Source organism: Schistocerca cancellata, chromosome 4 (assembly GCF_023864275.1).
Source record: "Schistocerca cancellata isolate TAMUIC-IGC-003103 chromosome 4, iqSchCanc2.1, whole genome shotgun sequence".
Classification (NCBI taxonomy): Eukaryota; Metazoa; Arthropoda; class Insecta; order Orthoptera; family Acrididae; genus Schistocerca; species Schistocerca cancellata.
Window position 1 is genome coordinate 693,247,196 of NC_064629.1, and position 23,345 is coordinate 693,270,540.

General features: G+C 37.8%; 1 protein-coding gene across 1 annotated transcript in view; it reads left to right on the forward strand.

Moving 5' to 3' along the window:
- The first annotated feature begins 5,123 nt into the window (after nucleotides 1-5,123).
- The window catches only part of LOC126183587 (E3 ubiquitin-protein ligase RNF170-like), a 112,361-nt gene continuing 94,139 nt past the window's right edge, over nucleotides 5,124-23,345 (forward strand). Inside the window, exons 1-2 of the mRNA XM_049925685.1 lie at nucleotides 5,124-5,424; nucleotides 11,715-11,803. Of these exons, the coding sequence (XP_049781642.1) occupies nucleotides 5,258-5,424; nucleotides 11,715-11,803 (256 nt within the window). The 5' untranslated portion in view covers nucleotides 5,124-5,257. The remainder of the gene's footprint in view (nucleotides 5,425-11,714; nucleotides 11,804-23,345) is intronic.

Below are 23,345 nucleotides of genomic sequence, written 5' to 3' on the forward strand. Positions count from 1 at the left end.
CTCATTGGGCTCCATAAGTACACTGTAACAGTAATTTCTGTGTGTATGCAATGCACACGGATTGTACAATTTAGTGGTGCTCTCTCTTCCACTTCGGTGTACAATATGCCTGACCTATACGGGCCCTTTATCATTACAGGCCCTGGGCATTGCAACATCATGCTGACAACAGTAATGTGCTTATACTGACAACCTCACTGTTCGTTTTACCTGATTTCGCAATCATTTAAATAAAACAACATCACCTTCCACTGGGAGACATTTCGTTTCTCTTTTCCATCTGTGAAATTTGTCAGTAAGCTTTTTGCCTTCCAACCAGCGAAATGCAGAAGAGTACGGCCGGTAAAGGATTCACAAACCACGATTTAGTGCCGTTAAGACGATTTCTTTAAACATTGTTGTAGCTGAGGGAATTTAGTTTGTTCTTAAATTGTCTTATGCAGCAACGTTAACAGATATCTCAAATAGGGAAAGCTATTTATCCAGGTACAAAGATTGTAAAACAAACTTCTCACAGTTTGGGTCAGATTGATATTTTTGTCTGATATCACTGGGTAAATATTTTGCCTAATAGGTACTACAAGTAGTGTCCCTGTAGCTGTGGGAATCATTGGTTGAAAACGAGTTTAACACCAATGGGTACAGTACTGCTAAATATTTAAAATGGTTATCAAGTCTGCGTTCGTCAACAAACTGAGGAGTATTTATAATACTGAAACCAGACTGTGTATCCTTGCCTTCCTTGAGTGGGCATTGGAAGGCGTTTACACACATGTATACAGTACTATGAATACTTTGAACGCTATAGTTAACGTTGCTCTCAAAACTAATTTCGTTTTTTTAATTCTTCTGGGACTTCAGCGTGCCATACGTGTTGTAGATACAGTATTAGACAAAAAATTGACCGCCGAGTCGTTAACGTAAGGTGGACAATACAGCCGTGCTCCCCTCAGAATTCTGTCTGGCGAAATGCTCGATCTGGCAACATTGTAGACTGCAGCACTTCCTGGAGGAAGTCTTGACTGCGGTCTGACTACATCACTCTTGACTAAAACTGTAGTCTTGAAGTAAAACGCGAGACTAGCTAATACGACGTCTGGCAACCGAAAACACACGTCGACAAAAATTTTATCGCCCCTTTCCTCTCGGTGCTGAAGACATCAGTGTATTTCAAGCGAATATACAATGTATTTCGTCGGATGCAGGTTTTGCAACTGTGAAATACTTTTCTACTTTATAGAAGCGAATATTAAAACTCAACTAATAGTGCGAAAATTTTGAACTTGGTTAGCTTAGAATTAAAATCTTCCTGTTTATTGCAAAGGAAAACAATTAATTTCCTAAAACATTCTCTCATACACAACTTGAAACAGGTCACGTCGACCAAATCATACGGAAGAACTGACAGCGACGTATATCGCAAGGCAGTAAGATCCCTTGGCATTCGGTTTGACAGTATTCAACAGCCATTTCTAGGCGGAAGTAAATGAAGAAAGGCAGAGCGTTTTTGTTAAAAGTAACGTCTTCATCAATTACTTTAGTTTTAATGTAATCTACGAGTAATTGCTGATGTTTGATATTAATATTAGAAGGAATCCGTAGACAGGGAAAGAACCTGTTCTTGGGCAACTACCTGTATAATGACCAAAATGCATTAAATTATCTTCAAGCACATGTGTTCCACCAGCAGTATGAACAAAATGATAGTAATAATGACGGTAATAATCGAATTATCCGATAACTTCACACTTCACAGTGGATTTTGTCCAACTAAGAAATTTGCTGAGTTAGTGAAAATTTCAAAATGGCTTCACAATGAGGCTATGATGCCTAGAAGAGTCTTTACATCCTGCTGACATGAAAATAGCATACCCTCCGCGTCAGAAGCTTGCTTCTACTTAACCATCTAATAGACTCGCATTTTTTCCACTGTGACTAATTTTATAAGCGAAGCACATCATCCATTATAGTACACTCCTGGGGTTTGCGAAATGTGGTCAGAATGGTCTGGTGGAACGAACTATCACAGGTACAATGCTTGGGTTCAGGCGTTTACTTTTAGGAGGCACAAACAGATTTACTTTACCTCTGGTACCCTCAAGAGGAAGACGTTATAATCCAGAATCCGCATTAAACATCACATTCCTTCATTACCAACTGTGCAGAGCTGGTTTAAGTTTGGGATATGACATAGTTGGAAGTCATGGTAAACAAAACAGTAATACTGTCGCCAGTAAACTTACTTACATTAGACATTTTTGTTTTATTTGATGAACCAGTAGCTACTTAAGGAACAGAGCTCTTATTTTACTTGTACTTGATTGAACTAGAGACGTTGAAAAATTTCGTGCTGGGCTTTGATTCGAATTCGTATCTCCTCTTTCGAGGATCTGAATCTTTTTGAACAGTATAGTTCAATCATTTTGTTCCTTTTTTCAAGCCTGCAATCTTCACTAGGTCTCCTCCAAAGCTAAGTATGTGGGTACGAATCCTGATCCAGTACAAAAATACTCATAATTTCATTTCAAGCTCTATCACGTGCAAACCGGCCTCCTAGTGGAAAATGAAGGTGCATTTTTAATGCCTGTTCATGTGTTGTCAACAATCGCAATAGGTGTCGTTATTTCTGGTCAAACACGTACACATTTGACTACTGGTGAGTAAGCAATTGATAGTTAAGCTATATTCGTGGATGATAAAGAAGGACGGTAGGTGTACGTTTCGATTGTCGCTCAGGCACAATAATTTGTATCCTTATTTTAGATTCAGACACCTAGCAGGTGGTAAGAATAACCGATACGTAACATTAGATTTTACATTGTTAACAATCAGATTACATGTTGGGTTCGCAACTCCATCACAGATCTTCACATCATGCGCTTCATCTTTAAATGCATGCACACTTTATTAATTCTGAGTGGAGGTATATCAGACATCACTTGTGGTTAGCTCACAGGGACGAAAGGGTCATGATAGGAGTCCCGGTTTATTACAAAAACTGTTGTCTTTTATTTTAAAGTTTTGATTTGGTTCTGATATTGGCGAAAATTCATTACTCTTCAAGGCTAGTCAGCAATATGATTAGATTAGATTAATACTTGTTCCATGTATCATGAATACGACATTTCGTAATGATGTGGAACATGTCATTTTAATGAAAGATTTCTTTACATACCATGATTCAATTTATTTGCAACAATTTTTTACACTCTCTCTCATTCTTTATTTTTGTATATATATATTCTCTATCTCACACATATACACATTCTTTTTTATTTTTATTTGTTTGTTGTGCTCGACTATCAGTGAGACAAGAAAACGTCCGTGGATGAATTTCTTGGTTTTGTGTACACTCGTGAAAGAAATATAGAAACAACTGTGAAAGTTACTGATTTGTGATGCTTAGTTTGCAGTCAGTTCTGAGAATTATGAGTAATTACGCTCCAGTCCCTAAACCTAGTTACTGAAATGCGAATCAGATGCATACTTATTCCAGGCCGTAGTTGATATTTGCTAACTGATACTCTCTAAAATCGAGGTACATTACTCTCTGTATGCCTAGTCAGGAGTGACTGTTAGTTTCCGTCAGTTGCGAAATCTTTGCTTAGTCTTCATGACCTGGGTTTGAATCCATATGCAGAACGAGACGGTTCGTCGTGTCATTTGAAGGTCATACATATTCTCAACTAGCTGCTCGTGGATAACTTAAATTTTTTATGTCATTTTGTGTTAAATAATAAGTACGGTATGTTACTTTGAAGAGGAAATCATGAATACGACGAACTTACTACGTGCATTACCTATCTGACGTAATAATGAGAGTGGTGACATTTCAGGTATGCCATTTATTGTAATAAATGTGAGCTTACAAGCCTCAAGGACAATCTTATCTGTGATAAGGCGTTCCCTGATATTTATAGTGTCGTGGTATAACGTTACATTTTGAGTTATTGCAATACAGAGCAGTGTTTTCAGGTGGTGACTTGTTGGAACCATTTTCAATAGTCAAACGACTGTCCTGAGGAACGATTAGAGGAGCTGCTAGACAGCTGCGTTATGTGGGTTGCATGCGAATCAGGCGAAATTCAATTCAGGTCGTTCGGATACTTTTGAGCACGACTGTACATCTAGAAGAATCATATCTATTTACTTACACAACACTCATGGAATAACTGGCTTGCAAGACCTTGTTACTTCATTTCAAACGTAGTTTTATCTCCTCAGCAGCAGTATCTCAGTTTTTAGCCTGTCTGTTTCGTGTTCAGCAGTAACGTCTAGATCGAGAACTACCTCTGTGTTGATCGACTGATCTGATTTAATTTTCGTTGAAGACAAAGCTTCTAAAGCAGACAGTGTACTTTTCTCGTATCGTTGATCTCTTGCTTGTGTTATTTATTTACAATAGCATATCTGTTTTCGTATAGTATTAATGTCGATGTATAAATGAAACGTTTGTAAACTCTATAAAAATAATGTGCGAATAATTCCAGTAATAAAACAGTAATACATAGAAAAGTGTTTCTAAAGAGGATGGATATTTGGTAATTATCTGAACGTTGTTCTTGCTGGTGCTTGCGTCAACCTCAGATCCATCTCCATACTAATTTGGCATTTATTGTGGTGGCAAAAATTCACCATTTAATTATCTTTTCAAAGGAAACCCCAAAAGCTCAGTTTTTTTAAGTCCCGTTCATATTCTTCGGGACGGAAACGATTTCGGCAAATCCTTGCATCATTCACATTAACAGGATCAGTTTTTATACATCGTGAGAGGCTTTTGCGCTATACTTGTCTTATCTTTCCGAATTCGATGGTAATCGACATCCGCAGTTTTATGTGGAGCATTTTTGAATTCAGAAATAGCGCACTGGTTTCTTATTTTGTTCATAGTAGTATAAAACGACCAGAGAGAAGGTAGCTAATAAACAACTAAATTTTATTTATTTCAACGCATGAATTTGGCAATTTGCTTTCATTAACAATGTACGTATAGTGTTCTCGCTTGTCATGGAGGTAAGAACCTCCACGTCGCTTGCAGTATTCCTCATGACGTTTCGCCAGCCGTCTCCACGGGAAGCCACTGTGGGCTGTTCCTACTCTTTGAATTCACTGCACACTGATTGTCTTTGGACACACCTGTCAGTTGTTAACTTGTTAATCGTAAACACGGCTAGGAGGGTGACATGTGGGAAGTGCGGGTAGTGGTAGATTGTTTGTTTGCGCATACAGAGTGCTTACATATGTGTTAAATGGATTTATGTGCAATAGGGTGGCTGATATAACCATGCCGTTTTCTGGTATAAGTGAGTTTATGAACGACGTGTGGATTGTAGGACTGGGAAATGAAGTGTTGTTGGCGTTGATCATTGTTGCCGTACCGTTATTAGTTCTGTTTTTCCACTTAATAACGACAGTTTCCAAGTGGTGAGTGAAGTGGTTTGCTGTTGTCTACGTTTATTCACGATGAATTGTTTACTGTACGTCTACTAATGCCTTTGTAACGTGAAATACAATTTTCGTTAGCTGAAGACACGTTTGTATTACATTGCAACTCTTAAGACGTTTTTCATATGTGAAGAATGTTTCGTAATGCAGTTGTATTATAGAATAATTTATACAGAATTTCTGTGCGTCAAAATCATGTGATATTCATTGTGCTGGTTTCAAATCGTTACATGTACGCCATTCATTTACTCACGCTCAAAATCTTTCCAGTCTGTGACACACACACACACACACACACACACACACACACACACCCACCCTTATGCAACGAAAGGAAACTTAACTATAGTAGACATTTTACCATAACTTTTCAAAATTTTGACTGTAGAATAGCCCACAAATATTGTAGTGCAGTGCAACAGCATCAGTGTTATCTGTATGCGGAGTTCAGAACAGGTACAGCTTCCTTTCTTCGTGTTAGTACGCAGTTGAACATGGCTGACATTTGCAGCAACCGTATACACAAATTTGAAAAATATGTAAAAATCTGCCAACCGGTTGCATAGATTTTCTATATACCTTGACCAGGTTTCGTTACCTCTAAGGAGACTTCATCAGAAGGTAAGGTAATTACATGAAGAACATATCGTCAAAAATGTACAGTGATTTAAGAGGTGAGTTGCTCAAGTCATACATTAAAATATGACATAATGTTCTTCAAAAAGTCAAACATTGAAACATAACTAACACTGGTGTCGTGTGAGGAGTCTTTGACGATATGTTCTTCATGTAATTACCTTACCTTCTGATGAAGTCACCCTTAGAGGTGATGAAATCTGGTCAAGGTACCTATATAGAAAATCTATGCAACCGGTTGGCAGATTTTTACATATTTTTCAAATTAGTACACATTGTCGGAGGCCAACAGGGGGGGGGGGGGGCGGCGGCACAGAATCAGTTGTTGATGTAATTTCACCAAACATAGGAAAAGAACTCTCTCTCTCTCGCTCTCTCTCTCTCTCTCTCTCTCTCTCTCTCTCTCCCCCTCCCCTCCCTCTCCCCCTCTCTCCCCATGCAGGTAGCCATGTATTTGAAAGACTTGGAATTGGAAGAAAGTTTTTCAAGCTAGAAGGCTGATTTCTTTGAGAGGAAAAAACTGGTTTAACTAAACTTACCGATACTGGGCATCTGCTTCGTCCTGTGACGTGATGATGATGTTGTTGTAGTAGCACGTGTCATCATATGCACGCAAACAAGAAAAGAATACAATACTGTCAAAATTCATTTGCACCAGTATTAGTTTTTGGATATGGATTATGGTGACAGACTAATCTGTAACGTAGCATTAGTCACAGGTTAGGATGAAAAGTGTAAATTTGATCGTGAGTTGGCGAAGCCATCGAATATGAATACGGAATCGTAATTGTAGTGTAATACTGATATGTAACATAGCCTGATGCCTAAGTTATGTCGAAAAGCGAAAATTTGGTTGGTGGTTTCCTAAGGAGTATCAGAGGTTTGTTGTGATATATGTAAGTAGGTTTCCCCTTATTACAAATCTGAGGATAACAGATCGTTGAAGTTGTTGCAGTGATCAGTAGATATTACTAAGACCAGTTCTTGTTTTATAAATGTCAGGTCACTGTGTGTGTGCATCACAGTAGGTTCCCAGAATGACATTCCATTTTTCAGTGTGATAAAGTGTTTGTGTTGAGCTACTGTGAATAAACATCACTTGAAAAGATTTGAGTTATTATACCTGTTTTATTGCAAGATCCTTAATCTGCCTAATGTATGTGTCAGAAGAGAACTCAAAATGTAATCTACAACATCTAAACTTTCACTATTGCAATTTTTAACTGGTCATATGAAAGAAAGAAATATACAAATTTCTGTGATGATGACACAGACTTTCAGAGATGATTTAGAATGGTAACTTTATCAATTTTCACAGAAGTGAAGCTGAAGTAGTGTCCATAGCTCTTAAGGTATACATTGTAGAGCCCATGTTTACTAGACTTTTTTCTTGTATTGTCTATAGTATTACATCTGAAAGTTGAGTACACTGCATACAGTCTTAGCAACATCAGTACTGGTAAATCTATTCGACTGCCATAGGTATCAAAACGATTTTCACTTATAACTTTCGACTTGATCGTTTCCGGACCATGGTATCTTACTTCAAATTGATACATTTACTGATCTTCATCATCCCTAGAAGTTCGTAAAAGAATTAAAATCCCTTTATGTTTGTGTGTCATACCATTTTTTCCCCAGATGATTCGTATTATTATTGCTTGAGCACTAATAATTTGGGAACATCACAAGCATATTGGTAGTACTGTGTGGTCTTCTGATGTTTATTTACATAAGGATACGTCTTCAAAAACTTGAGTTTGGTGTTATTAAATGAGTAGTTTTCATTTTCTTTTACATTTCTCTCCCTCCATTTGTCCTTTTTCTCTTTTAAACTTTGCCACAAATACTTTTTGTTGTTTCAGAAACCTGTAGGCTTAATAACTCTTGTCTCAACATGTTACGCTAGAAACCTGGCTGTCAGTTTTTTCCCCCTACTTTTTCTCCCTCCACAATGTCTAGTATGCTATCTTCTTTGCCTGAGTTAGCTATGTTTATTTTTTAATATGCTGCTGTTTGCATTTAGCACAGTGTAAAACACTGATATTAATTATAACTTCTACTGAAGTAATATTTGAGGTTCAAAGTTGAGTTTACTTATACTCCTGTCAGTTCAACATTTTATTCAAATTCAGTTACCAGAATTATTGTTGGTTAATTTCATGTTACATGTATTACATTCATGACCTGCATTATTGTGTGGAATGTGTTAGTTGTCATACAGCTTTTCATGAGAGGTGGTTACATCTACATGTTGGTCATTTACCCATGATGTATGATATGGTTATTTACTTCTTTTAAAGAGCTTGTGATTGATATAAGATGAGTTACTAAGGAAAAAGTAACTTTAATCTATTATTAACCATATTTGTTACCCATTTGACTTAAATATGTAGCAGTACTACGTTTTCAACTCTGAATTGCACTGCATCATAAGTTAAAGTTTTTTGGGTTGGGTGTGGTAATGATATACTCTCTTATAATGGTATATTTGTAAATATCACAGTTATTTTGCAATTGGAATAAAATTAGTTGATACTGTTGATGTTGATGGAGGCTTATAAATGTTCCCAATTGTTTAACCAAATACTAAGAGACATATGGTTTGAACTCTTAGTTATTCCTACTGTTTTTAAGGGTCGACAGAAGCGTCCGATCCCACGCGTCTGCTTTGACCCGTGACGTACGGGTGTTGTCGTGTGTGACGTCATGACGGCGCGGAGTTTGGTTTGAGTGTGGCTGTCTCCAGTTCTGTTTTATCTTATTTTATTTACTTTTCTGATCTGTTCGTTCTATCTCGTGAGATTTTTTTTTAAATTTAAAAACACTTATTACTTATTTTAATTATCTGTTTCCTCGAATTTCTGTTTTAGTTTATTATATTTATCTTTCTGATCTGTTCGTTCTATCCCGTGAGATTTTTTTTTAAAAAAGACAAAAAACGCTAATCGGCTACTGAAGCATCTTTATCTTCTATGGGTTGCAGGGGTTACGACCCCTGGGGAGGTGGGTGGGTATTCATGCATGGCTGTCTTCACTTACACGTTGTAGCTACGCAAGGCGTCTAAATTTGTTTATATTTAGTTTGCCCCCCACCCAAAACACCCCATTTCCCGCACTTGTCCCGTTAGTGTCATTAGGCTTCTTGTGGAAAGTGTGTGTGTTTGTTTTTGTTTCCGCTATATTTGTGACGTCATGGGTCAAAGCAGACGGGTGGGATCGGATGCTTCCGTATTTCCGTTTTTAATAAAGTGTAAACTTTTTGCTTCACTATAGAACAGCCTCCAACTTTGTAGAGCAGGGTAGCAGTGAACAGGAATGTGCTTGATGTGTGACAATCTTGATTTCTGTGTCTGTAATGTTGACAGTTATTCCTACAGAAAAAGCTATTTTAAAATGTGCAAAATCTTAGTTATTTATTTAACTCTTCAGGCTGTACTTTACAAGCTTAAAATGCAATACCACTTTATCCATCTGTTAGTTTACTCCACGTTTGAATGCTGTTGTGTGTGTATTTTAATCCTAAAGATAAGTAAACTTCATTTTCAAGGTTCAGAACATGCCTTTCTACCTCTGAAAGTCAATTATTTATTGAACATATATTTGTATGTATATATACTTTCTATAAAATACTACTGAAACTAGTCAAGCGATGTACTACAAATACTGGTCAACCCAGTTAACTGATACCAGATGTCAGCTTCGCCTTGTATCATGATGATGTTGTTGTGTGTGGTATCGTATGTGCACAATAAGAAAGAGACCAGAACAGTGACAAAATATCTTTTGAGTATGTGTTTCTTTTTAAATGTATGTTTTGCTTATCTGTATTGTAGCTCCAAGGTTAGGTAGGAAGGTACCAGTTTATTTGAGAGTTGGTGAAGCCAAAGAACATGAATACAAAATCTTAGATGTAGTAACATACTGTTTGAAGTGTAGTCAGAGGCCTGGGTTAGATTGAAACATGAGATTTTGGTTCAGAGATGAAGTGGCATTGAACGCTTAAGTTAATTCTCATACTCTTTCTTACTTTCATTTCATTTGTGTTAGAAAAAAAATGACATCTAGAAAACCATGGATAAGAATCGTGGCATATGTGTAAAACAGTTCTTCCAGTAAATAATATGAGATTTAGCATGTACAGTTTGTAACTGTATATTAAACCTTCATCACTAATAACAAATTCATTATAAATGAATATATAAGGCCCAAAAAGACAGACATTTAAACCAGTACAGTTTTTTACATTCACTGTCATGGGCTGCCCTGCAACAATATGTTTGAAAGTATATGAGTTTTGCCACCATGTCAATCAAATTGTTGAAGCAATATCACTTTGTGAATGTTCTTCTTTTAACCACAAAGTCCATATTCTGAAGAATATGACATATGTACATTTTGTTGGTGACTTACAACTTTCTCTATCAGCATTGACTTTTCATTGTTGCCATCACCATAGAGGTAAAGTTTTGGTTTATATACCTTCGTATTCCAAAATGAAGAATGAAATTTTGATATGAATTGTCTCTGCATTTGCTATAAGTGATTTAAGGAAACCTCAAAAAATCTGAAGGTGGATGCTCATGTGGAGATTTGAATTCTGATACTCTCTTATGTGACTCCTGTGCTGTAACGACTGTGCCACATCACTTGGTTGTATTTTATGTTTGGTGAATGTATAAATAGTTGTCAGAATAAAACAACCTATCTGAAATCCAAGCTTAGTGGAAAAATGTGCCATTATTTCAAAGGTGAATAGCAACTTTCAGGTGTATCATGTAAAGCAAAGCTATCCTCATGCTCCTTAAGGTTTTATTTGTGTGCTTGATTAATGGTGTACTTCTGGGTGTCCAGCTGAGTTTGTGTTTCTGTTTCTGCACAGTATTTTGACAATTGTCTTCTTCATGTGTTGTGAGTTACGGTGTTTTGTGTACACGTTGCCCGGATTACAAACAGACTATGAACTGTTGTGTGTATTGTGCTGCTATTTTCATCTGATTGTGAGTTCAGCTTCTTGTGCCCCTTATGCCTTTTCATGTTCTCTTGTTTTTTATAGTCCACAGTGATATTCCATGAAAAGCACGTTCTCTCAGTGTTTCTGTGTTTTGGTGAATGTGATGGCTGACGAGATTGTCTGAGCTGTCAATTTAAGATACAAAAATGGTAATGGGCACTCTTGATGAAATGCAAACAATAGAATGAGTAAAAGCAACCACTCACTATACTTGAATCTCACATCTTGCCACTTATCCCTTGCCTCTGCTCAGTGGCTCCACAACCTCTCACCTCAGTTAAACAATTCCAGGAGTACAATGCTGTTTTAAAAACTTAGCTAAAATATTCACCTTCTTACTCACAGACCAATCCATTATTTAATGCATATGACTTACATACTGATACTCCTGGATATTTTTGCAATTTTTTCATAAGTTACAGTATTGTGTATAATGTGGAAAGACTTCTGGCAGATTGCATGTCATGCCGATCTTCAAATTCATTGTCAGTTCTGGCTAAGCAAGTATTTTCAAATCTTTCAAGAGTCATTGTTAAAAAGAGTGTGATTTATAACAAGTTATTTACTAATACTGTCTAGTAACTATGTGTCTATTGTTTTATCAATGTTTCTACTACAGGATAGCATATATCTGGGAGAGATTGCAGACCAGTGATTCTGGTGAGGAAGAGCAAAGCCAGCAAGAAGATGCTATCGAAGACGTAGTAGGTAAGTTTTTCAATCACTATTTCAGGCGCATAGAATTAAAATTGTGCTGTTAAAAACTCTCTCATACCATTACAAGCAATAAAAATTAGTTAGCTGATGAGGTACTTGTAGTCACACATTGTACTACTTAACTAGATTTTCATCAAGGAATCGACCCAAATGTTGTATTTCTTCAGTACATTGTTTTTCTCTAGATGATCTCCTAGGAAGTTTCTGTTGAATTTCAGAAAATGGAGAAAAGTAAGCTCACACATTCAACAAACCAACATTTGTAACATGCCTAGCCTACGTTCACTATGGTCAAGTGGCAGCTCAGTTAGACTGCCTTCAGAATTTAGAGTTCTAATGAATGATTTGGTAATTTTTATGCAACTTTGGTCAGCTACACAAACACATTTTACTACTCTCATTTTTTTAGGCTATATAAATTAAAAGTTATTGATGAGCATATACAGCAAAATGTGCTGTTAATTTTCACAAGTGTTCCCAGTAATCATTTCAATAGTGTGCTAAACTTTTGGTGTTTCCTCCATATGCTAAAAATACATGCTTTTTGGGTGCTGAGTAGTCTTACATTTTAACAGCTCAGAGCATAGTGTGTGTCTGGTCTTTTCATCCCACATTTAATGACACAAATATGCATTCTGAGCTCTTGTCATCCATGTACCTTTGCTTTGAAATGTGTTGCTTTAAGCTTCTAATTTTGTATGCTCAGCTGAAAGGAATAATTGCAAAAAGAAAACTGGTAAAAGATTTTCAGTGGTTGGAACTATCAACACAATCTCGCATGTTTGAAGGAAGGCAGATTCTTGTTAAAATTGTTCAGTAGAAGAGAAACACTGTGGTATAACAACTTCTGTTGGCACATAAGGTACGGTACATTGCATTGTAGAACTCTGGAAATGAAAAATGTGCTGCACTGGAACACTTCCTACTTAGCACTTTGCTGTTCTGATTTAATTTATAGAAACACTTAGTCATTGCTAATTTAGGATTATAGTGTAACAGTTTCACAGTCCTCATACAAAGCCCATGTTCACCCTGCTAATTTTTACTTGAATAGTGTCTCAGTGGATCGATATGATTTTCCACCTCCAGTGGTGACCTCCTGCAACATTGCTTCAGCAAATGTAGCAAAAATAAAAGTTGCAGCATTATATTATAGGTCAGTCAGTGAAGGAAAAAGTACAGCAAATTTTTGTACAGTGATAGGGGGGAGTGTGATAAAAAACATCCTAAATATCTGGACCAGTAGAGAGAGAGAGAGAGAGAGAGAGAGAGAGAGAGAGAGAGACACACAGAGAGAGAGAGAGAGAGAGTGTGTGTGTGTGTGTGTGTGTGTGTGTGTGTGTGTGTAGGATATGGGGCATTTAAAGGTCACTTTTTATATTTTTCTTCGATATCTTGAAAACTGCATTGTCTTGCAAAAATTATTTTCTGAATAAAAACTTAAACTGCATTAAATTTCCTACAAAAAAGGTCCCCTTCATTTTCTCTCTACGACTAATAGTTTCCACATAGGATTGGACATAAAAATTACAGACTATTAAAAATAGTTTATAATGGTAAAAAATGGATGTGTGTTGTTAAATGAAGTGGGTTAAGAACAAATATTAATGTGTAGGAAAACCGTGTTAAGGGACAGTGTTCTGGGGGTGTAACAGGGTGGAAAGGCGGGGTTACAGGCTAGAAGCATGAGAGAAGGTAGGTTGCTGCATTGTGGTCATGTACTGCCATCCTTTTTAGGTTTGCGAACTGCAGAGCCCACTACTTGACAAAAAGCAACTACAGGATGTTCCACGAAGTTATACTGAGCCTTCTGCAGCTTGCCTCATGAATCACCAGTGACACAGTGTGCAGATATGCCCAAGGGTGTTTATTCTAACCTAACCATATATATATATATATATATATATATATATATATATATATATATATATATATGTGTGTGTGTGTGTGTGTGAATTACTAATAAAACTAATGAAAGACAATGGAAAGGACATAATGTGCATACATCTGTGCACAGTGTTGTACACTACTAGAGGGGAAATGTACACTGCCAGAGGAGGATCCCCCTCTATATTTGCTGTATGATTACGGACAGCTCCTTCTCAAGATTGGAGCTAAGCAGTACAGTAGATTATTGGTCTAGATTTGAGCATGATCAGTCCTATTCCATCAGACAAATTGACACCCTTCTTGCAAGATGTTGTGGAGGTGTGGTAAGTGGCTCCACTCAGTGCAGCCCACTTTACAGGTGCCATCAGTTCCTGAACTGAAGAGATTTATGCCATCTACAAGTAGTACAATTAATGATAAGAGAAGTATTGTAACTTTCTGGTCATTCATTAATTCACCACCAAGTGACTACAACACAGTTACATGGTCTTACAACATGCTGTCAGTGATGGACAGCAGCAAGATGCTATATGTACCAACCCAATCCATTTCCCATCAACACCACATAGGCCACTGACAACATCACACTTACAAATTAAGCACTTTTGTGTCATTGTTTGTAGGAACATATTTTACAAAAATGCTCAATTAAGAACTGCACATAAGTACTCATTAATAAACTGAAAATAACTCCACTATATAATCATACAGGATGACTAACAATCAATTTACCCTCTAGCAGCATAGAACAATGTGCAGAGATTTATGTAGAGTCTGTCCTTATGCATTTCTTGCATTAGTATTATTAGTAATTCGTATCTGTATTTCATGTAATGTTAATGCATTTTGTGGAAAATGAACACCCCTGGGAATATCTGCACACTGTATCGCCAGTAATTCATGAGGCGAGCTGTGGAAGGCTAGTGAAACACCCTGTAGTTGCTTTTTGTGATGAAGTGGGCTGTTCAGTTTGCAGACCTGTGAAGGATGGCAGTGCATGGCCACAATCGGGCAACCGATCTTCACTCCTGCTTCTAACTTCCACCCCAGCCTTTCCACCCTATTACACCCTCAGAACACAATCTCTTTATATGGTTCTCCTACACTTACATGTGGAAAACACATTTAATATTTGTTCTTAACCCACTTCATTTACCAACTCTCATCAGTTTTTTTACCATTAGAAGACTATATTTTTAATAATCTGTGGTTTTTGTGTACCATGCAACATGGAAACTATTAGTCATATGGGAAAAATGGTGAGGACCTTTTTTGTAGGAAATTTAATGCAGTTTAATTTTGTATTGGGAAACATTTTCACTAGGAGCCACAGCTTTTGATATGTTCAAGAAAAACACGAAAAGTTACCTTTAAACACCCCAGCACCCATCCCGCCCCGTGCTCACCATCTACTGCTTAGCATTTTTTAGTATGTTGACCATGACACTCCCCACTACCACTGCACAAAAATTTGGAACTACATGGACATTTTTCCCCATTCGACCTTCTTGGTCTTCATTGACTGGGCTATTAGTTACGCATTGAGGTGCCTTAGCAAACTCAATAGTAAACAATCTTCCTCTGAGTATACACTAATAACAGCAGCAATTTTCTAATATTGTGGCTCAGTCTGTAAATGTGGGGCCATGTTTCTGTACTGACCGCACATGTAGCTGTACTAGTTAAATGGCATGCACTCTCATTATCAGTTATAAACACAACTGAGTTCTGTTGATAGGGTGTTTGTCTGAGGACCCTATGGCCGAATTTTGTTGCCAGTTCTTCAACAACATGTAGAGGCAAAGGTGGCTTATTCTGAGCCATGCCATCATCTGGTACAAGTATATTTTTTTGTTGTAGCCAGTTGATAATGCCTTGTTTTCTGACGCTACTGTAGGTACCTTAACAAGAATTGTTAAATGGTAGGAGACATTGTCCATAATTATTACTGATGGTTGCCTTAAATTTTTCAACAGCAGTACATGTAGCTTTTCTTTATGTTCATAGCAATATTTTTATAGTGGCAGAATGGTTCATGCAAAAGTCACTGTGTATTGGGCTCTCCTCCTCCTCCCCTACCCTCTCAACTTCCTCAACTGGACCTTCCACCCTGTGCAGTCCGTGTTGCCTGGCAAGGCTCTGCTGCTTGTGCCTGCAGAACAGGAGACACAGCAAGCATGTGGAGCCTGAGAAACAGCTCAAGTGACTGGTACCTTCCCCTTAACATTCAATTCACAGAAACAGCAGTCACAAAGTTATGCAAAATTCCTACTATTTATTTCCATTATAACCCTTTCAGATAGGTATCAGTACAACCCTGCTCCCAGCCCTCTCCACATGCACATTATTATAATATAATTTATCAATGCAGGTACCTGTTCAACAAATTAATTCATTTGTTTTATCAGTTTTTAGCTTTCAGAAATGTAAATTTGTTGTGTCTCTTTTACTCTTTGCTTAGATGACTGCCTGTTAATTATTGTGTCTTGTTTCAGAACATTCCATTGATCTTGTTTCTTCTGTTTCTATTCTGAACTCTATTATCTCTTTCAATATTTTAGTTTGCTCCTCCTCACTTACATCTACATCTATACTCTGTAAAACATTGTGAAATACATGACAGAGGATATGTCCCACTGTACTACTTATTAGGACTTTTTCCCATTCTGTTCACACATGGTGTCCGGGAAAAAGAAGTGTTTAAATGCCTCTGTGCATGATGTAATTAATATAGCCTTATTGTCATGATCCTTATGGGAGTGATATGTAGGTTGTAGTATATTCCTAGAGTCATCATTTAAAACCAGTTCTTGAAACTTTGTCACTAGACTCTCTCTCTCTCTCTCTCTCTCTCTCTCTCTCTCTCTCTCTCTCTCTCTCCCTCCCTCCCTCCCTCCCTCCCTCCCCTCCCCTCCCTCTCTCTCCCCCATCTCCCTCTCTCCCCTCCCTCTCCCCACTAGAGTGACAGTTCAGTTCTTTCAATGTCTCAGTGACCCTTTTCCATGGGTCAAACAAACCTGTGACCATTTGTGCTGCCCTTCTCTATGTATGTTCAATATCCCTTGCTAGTCCTCATTTTAGCAATATTCAAGGATAGGTTGCACAAGTGATCTGTAAGCGATCTCCTTTGTAGAGTGATGCATATCCCTAATATTATACCAGTGAACCGAAGTCAGATATCTGCTTTATTCACGACTGAACCTATGCGATCATTCCACTTTCATGTCTGTACTAAATGCTAAAGTGAAGTATTTGTACGAGTTTACAGATTTACTCACTAGTATTATATATTCATAGGATATGTTTTTTTTCATTTTGTGAAGTGCACAGTTGTATGTTTTTGAACATTTAAAACAAGTTGCCAGTCATTTCACCACTTTGAAATCCTATCCAGGTACTGCATCATCTGCAAAAAGCCTGAGGTTACTGTTAATATTGTCCACTAGATCATAAATATATGACATGAACAGCAAGGGACACAACACACTTCCCTGGGATATACCTGAAGTTACTTCTACATCTGTTGGTAACTCTCCATCCAAGATAAAATGCTGTGTCCTCCACACCAAGAAATCCTCAATTCAGTCTCACATTTTGTCTGACACCCCATATGACAGTTATTTTGTTAAGTAACATAGGTGTGTGACACTGAGTCAAATGCTTTTCAGAAATTGAGAAATACTGCATCTACTTGACTGGCTTTATTCACAGCCTTCAGTATGTCCTGTGAGAAAAGTGCAAGTTGGATTTCACATGACCTATGTTTCCGAAATGCATGCTGGTTGGCATGGAGGAGGTCATTCTGTTTGAGATACCTCATTATGTTTCTGCTCAGAATTATTTCTAAGATTCTGCAACAAATGAATATAAACGATATTGGACAGTAGTTTTATGGACCACTTCTACTACCTTTCTTGTAGACATGTGTGACCTGTGCTTTCTTCCAACAACTGGGTGCAGTTTTCTGCTTGAGGGAGCTCCAATGGATTATACTTAATAGAGGGGCTAACTCATCTGCAAATTGGATAAAGAATCTGGTATGAATTCCATCAGGTCTGGGGGCTTTGTTCCGTTTTAATTATTTCAGCTACTTCTCAATACCACTTACACTAACATCTATTTTGTTCATCATTTCAATGTTAAAAGAATTAAACTGGGCTGATACTACTGGATTTTCCTTTGTAAATGAACATTTGAAAACAGAGTTAAGCACTTCTGCTTTTGCTTTGCTCCTCCTCTGATCTTTTGAGTATTTATTGCATTACCTCTCTCTTTTTGGGCGCTTGAGCTGGTCATTCCTGCCTTTTCTATATTTTCTCATGTGTTTCTGGAACTTATTTTGGTGTTCTAGTGTGCTGCTTTTGCTTCTGTATCTAACATATTTCATTATACATTGACACCCATCTTCACATATTGATTCCTGAACTAGTTGACTTTGTTGTCCCTTGTCTACCTCTCCATGACACATGCCTTTAACATTGTTTCTTGTAAATGAGTTCCTTGCCTTATCAACTTTTGTAAAGGCATTGTGAATTGCTGTTTTCCTGCATTTGACAATACAAGGATTTCATAATTGCTTTGACGTATTCCCTGTTCTTTCTCTTTACAAAATTTCTCTGCTATCTTACTCCATTTTATTGCCCTTTTAATAACACTGTTCACACATTCACTATATAAATTTACTTCCTGTTATTATGCTGCATGCCATTTAACTGATTTTGTTGTCTGCTTTGTGTGCTGTGAAATATTGTGATGTATCTCAGTTGGATAACCAAACTCGGTTGTCAGTTGCTCATAACCATATGTTCTGTTGCTTTGTTGTCATCTAATGCCATCATGAGTGCTTCCATCTCCTCCTTATCTTCTTCCCCCCCCCCCCCCCCCCCCCCCCTTATCCCCCCCAACCCATCCTCTCCCTGGATTCAGCTAGTGATTGATCGAGAAAGTTAAATATGCCTGCAAAACATTTTACTGTCATGATCTCTTATTGTTTTTGTGTTTCTGATATCACAGAGTCTCACGTTGATACCATAACAAACACTGTGAATTGATTCTAAACTCTCTACAGAAATTGTTTGTATTCACATTTGGTTCACCATGTGCAACAACCATTGCTTGCCATGTAATATTCCATTGGAATCATCGCAGGCAGAATACACACATTGCCTGTGTGATGTAAGTCAGAGTGACATCCATCTTGTTGCTCACAATATCTGAGTTATCCAAGTTATCACTCTGTAGTTTACCACAGTCACAGTCATATACACTGTGGAGCAACTAAAATGGTGCTGAAGTAATTAACCTAAGCAGTGCAATTTCATTTTGACCAGTAACTAACAGAAATGAAAACTCTTAACATTATAAATGTATGTTCTCTATGGTGACTAACTGCAACAGCTAAGTTAGAGGGGTTGCCTGCACAATCATGACCCCAAAAGATAGATGCAGAATTCACTAAGGTTTGGACAGCTTTAGTTAATGGTGATAACATAGGCTGCTTTCATTTATTTACAAATTAAAAATTGAGTAATTTTGTCAGCAAAAGTTACTGCTAATTTACACAAGGCAATCTCAAATGCCATAGCAAGAAATATAATACAATGTAGTGCTTGTTACTTGTAGACAGTTTTGCTGCTTTCTGTTCCTCTTAAAACAATACAACAACCACCATCCATTGGAGTTGACCATTTGGAAGTTTGGGGAATGGCGGAAACAGAGAAATTTAACTACTCTTATTCTATTCATCTGATCTGCAAATGAGAATACCCATGGATTTCATTTTTATAGGTTCAACATAATTTCTGGAGTTTGTATTCAGTTCCAAGCTATCCAGGTTGAACACAAGATCTCTGAAGGCACTAAACATCTTCTTGCAGTACCCTCCAGCCAATCAGATTTACTCAACAGAAAAAAATATTCAGATGATTCATGGCTCCTTAAATCGGTTAAAACTGCAGGCGGTTACATAAGTTTGCTGGGTAACAGGTCATGTTGGGATCCAGAAAAACAAGCAAGCAGGACAGCAGTTAAATAATCATCTAATCAGTGCAATGTGCTGTTCCTGTGTGATTATTAAGTAAGTGTTGAAAACCATCTTCATATGATGCCTGAAAACAGTGGCAATAAGCTGTAGTGGGTGGAACCACACTTATTTCCAAACTGATCCTCCTCTTGGTCACAGAGATCGGACAGAATGTCAATGACCCATCTCTGTGAAGTGTGTAATCTTCTGTACTGTGGATTTCTGCATTGGGAAGAGGCCCAATCAGTGCACGTTGTAAACACATTGCAGTATACCACATTTAAATTCTATGTGGGTTATTTTATGATAAGAACAGCAGTAAATCTAAGTGGAGGTTGCTATATATATATATATATATATATAGTAAAGAAATAATTGTAAATTAACCACACTGATTCTATTTGAATTTCAGTGTCTGTTAAGCTAGAAGGATTTAAAGCTCCCTTCCAGAACTGAAGCTACAATGTCCAAGAAAGTGGTTTGTGCTTTAAGGGAAACATCTGGAATAAAATTTACTGATGCCCAGAAGCTAACTTTTTGTCTTGAATTTTGTTTTGTTGAGTTTTTGCTTCTTGACAGATTTACACAAGAAATTTGAAAAAGGTAGTGATTTACAGTGCTCACAAGCTTCTGAAAATGATGGAAAAATTTATGTTAAATAAAATATGGCAGCCTACCCATTGTGTTGTGCGTAACATATTTTGTAGTAAATCAGTGGTTGTGAGCTACAGTTATGAATTTCAAAAATTTTGGAAGGAATGTCAAATTGTGGAAAATCAGTACTCTTAATTGCAGGTTAGGTACTTAAGTATTTCAATTTGTTAAGTTGGCTACTGTAGCTTAATATTGTCTTTCGCACATATTATAGTTGTCATATCATGTTACATTTAGTTTCCTCATTCAGCATCATAGTGTATTATACTTATATGGATATGGTGTCTGTTCTTTCGGACATGTCCCGCCGGAGGCACGTGCGAGATAGTCCCTGCAGTTGCACTATCCTCTGTGCCCTCGGTGACTCAGATGGATAGAGTATCTGCCATGTAAGCAGGAAATCCTGGGTTCGAGTCCCAGTTGGGGCACACATTTTCACCTGTCCCCGTTGATATATATAAACACCCATCAGCAGCTGAAGGTATTAATATGTAATTTTAATTTCGTTCTAGATTGCTGCAGGTCATCAATGGTGTCTGTTCTTTCGGACATGTCCAAAAGAACAGGCACCATATCCGTATAAGTATATAGTTCTGGCAATACCGGCCATGACCTCCTCCTTCTGTGCGGATGCACACATATCACCCGAACTCTTACGGGACTTGGTAAGAATGTCTTCCACGAGTAATGAGTGTGTTGGGTAGGGACACTACGAATGTAGTGTGTGGACATATAAGGTGAGAATGTAGGTCTCGCGGGAGGCATGCGCGAGATAGTCCCTGTAGTTGCACTATCCTCTGTGCCCTTAGTGGCTCAGATGGATAGAGCGTCTGCCATGTAAGCAGGAGATCCCGGGTTCGAGTCCCGGTCGGGACATAAATTTTCACCTGTCCCCATCAATATATATCAATACCTGTCAGCAGCTGAAGGTATTAATATATAATTCTAATTTCATTGTGTATTGTCTGCATTGTTGTAAATTACTAATATTTTTAAATTAGGTACTAAAGTTGTTAAACCTCGACAAAACAGTATTTTAAAACACCAAGTTAGCTTTAGGGAACCAGTAAATTTTATCCCAGGTTTTTCTCTTGTTGTTATGTAAACCACTTTCTTGGAGATTGTAGCTCAGTCCTTATAGGGAATCTTCAAGCGCTAATAACATAATAGATCCTGAAGTTAAGAAGAGTTTCTTTCTGTTTGTAAGCAGCTGGGAGTCATACCGACTGCTGTCAAGCAATTGGAGGCAGCTGTGAGTCGGTATGTTGGGTGAACTACCAAAATAATGTTCCAGAGATACCAAAAGTACTTAGGTATCATACTCTCCCGTAGATACTGTCTCCTCTCCATCAAATAAGCGTGCTATTTCTATTTGTGGGCTCGACTGTCAGTGAGGTGTCAGTTTTAGGTCTAGGCACCCAATACAGAAAGGAAGCAGGGACCAGAGGAAAAAGGTTACTACACTCATAACCGTTACCAACAAGTTTGAGGTTATGTCATCCACTGAAACTGTAACTGAGCCAGTCTGCATACTTCATCTGTTGGTAATCCTGCTATGTCCAGTGTCAGGGGGAGGAAAGTTCAAAAGGATAATGATTTGTTAATCCTAATCAGTTCAAACATACAGTGAATAATGGTATTCCACAGAGAAATTACACTAAGAGATGGGAAGGCTCGCTTTGTGCAATCAGTTTATATGGTTGGGGTTCTCTCTCAATATGCCAAAGAGTCTGTTATAGCAACCATTGAGGGAACAGGGTACAAACATCTGCAGATAGTGGTGTATGTTAGAACCAGTTAATTGCTGTTGTCTGAGCTCCGAGGTCATACTTTGATTATTCCAACAACATGCACCTGCTGTGGGGAATTCTAGCCTTGCTCATGGAATTACAGCAAAGTTCACAATCTGCAGCATTTTCACTGGAACTGGTCATGGTGACCTGGTTCTGAGTCAAATAGAAGGCTTGAACAACTGGCTTTGGGGGTTTCTTGACAAGTTACTCTACAACTATCTTGACTTATCTTACAGTTGAGAACATAAATGGGTCAGTGGTGCACTGTGCATCAGATACTGCTCCTCAGTTAGCTTACTGTGTACAGAGTTCACAAAAAGGACTTTTTAGATTAGGCAAGTCTCCATACAGTCAAGATAATTATAGCTGTACGATACCATGAAGTATTCGTGAAAGACCGAAAGAAGTACTCCCTGCAGATGACTATTAAAATCATATACTCAATTGAAATTGCTTTTTGATTGATGGTTCAGCAAGTTGAGTGGTAGGGGTCAGATGCTATCCAGCCATAGTTCTTCATGCTCACTGTGTTGCTTGTTTTGGATGGTGCCTTGTGAAGTGTGGCTGGCTACAGGCTAGCAACACTGTCCCCCTCTACTCCCCACCACAACACTGCCATTGCAATCTTTCAATCGCCAAGTACTTTTGATCAGAGTGTAATGATCATTTGCCAAAACATGTGCCAGTGTTCAAAGCAATCCTAAAAAGCAGCATACTAACATCATAATAGGCATATAAAGCTAACTAGAATTCAGAATTGATGACAAGCTAACATAATACTAGGTACAGAAAGCTGACTAGAATTCAGAATTGATGATAGTGAGATTTTTGTCCTAAATCTGAGTGTATATCTAAAGGATAGGCTAATGGAAAATTTGGGAGGTGTCACTGTAGACAAGGATTCAGATGTTCAGAGATAAATTTCCATTCTGCATGTGAGGTCTTTTGTTTTTGTGTGCGACCCAGAATCAATGGTAGACATAGAATAATAATTGGGCCCTTCTATCACTCAGAAGGCTCAGCTCCATATTCTGCCAAGAACTTTAAATAGAACCTCAGGTTACTAATGTGTTATGTTGGCCAATCATAATGTCATCACTGGAGGAGACATTAGTTGCACAACATTCAATTGGGATAGTTAGTTTTATCAGTAGTGGGTGTGACAAGAAACCCT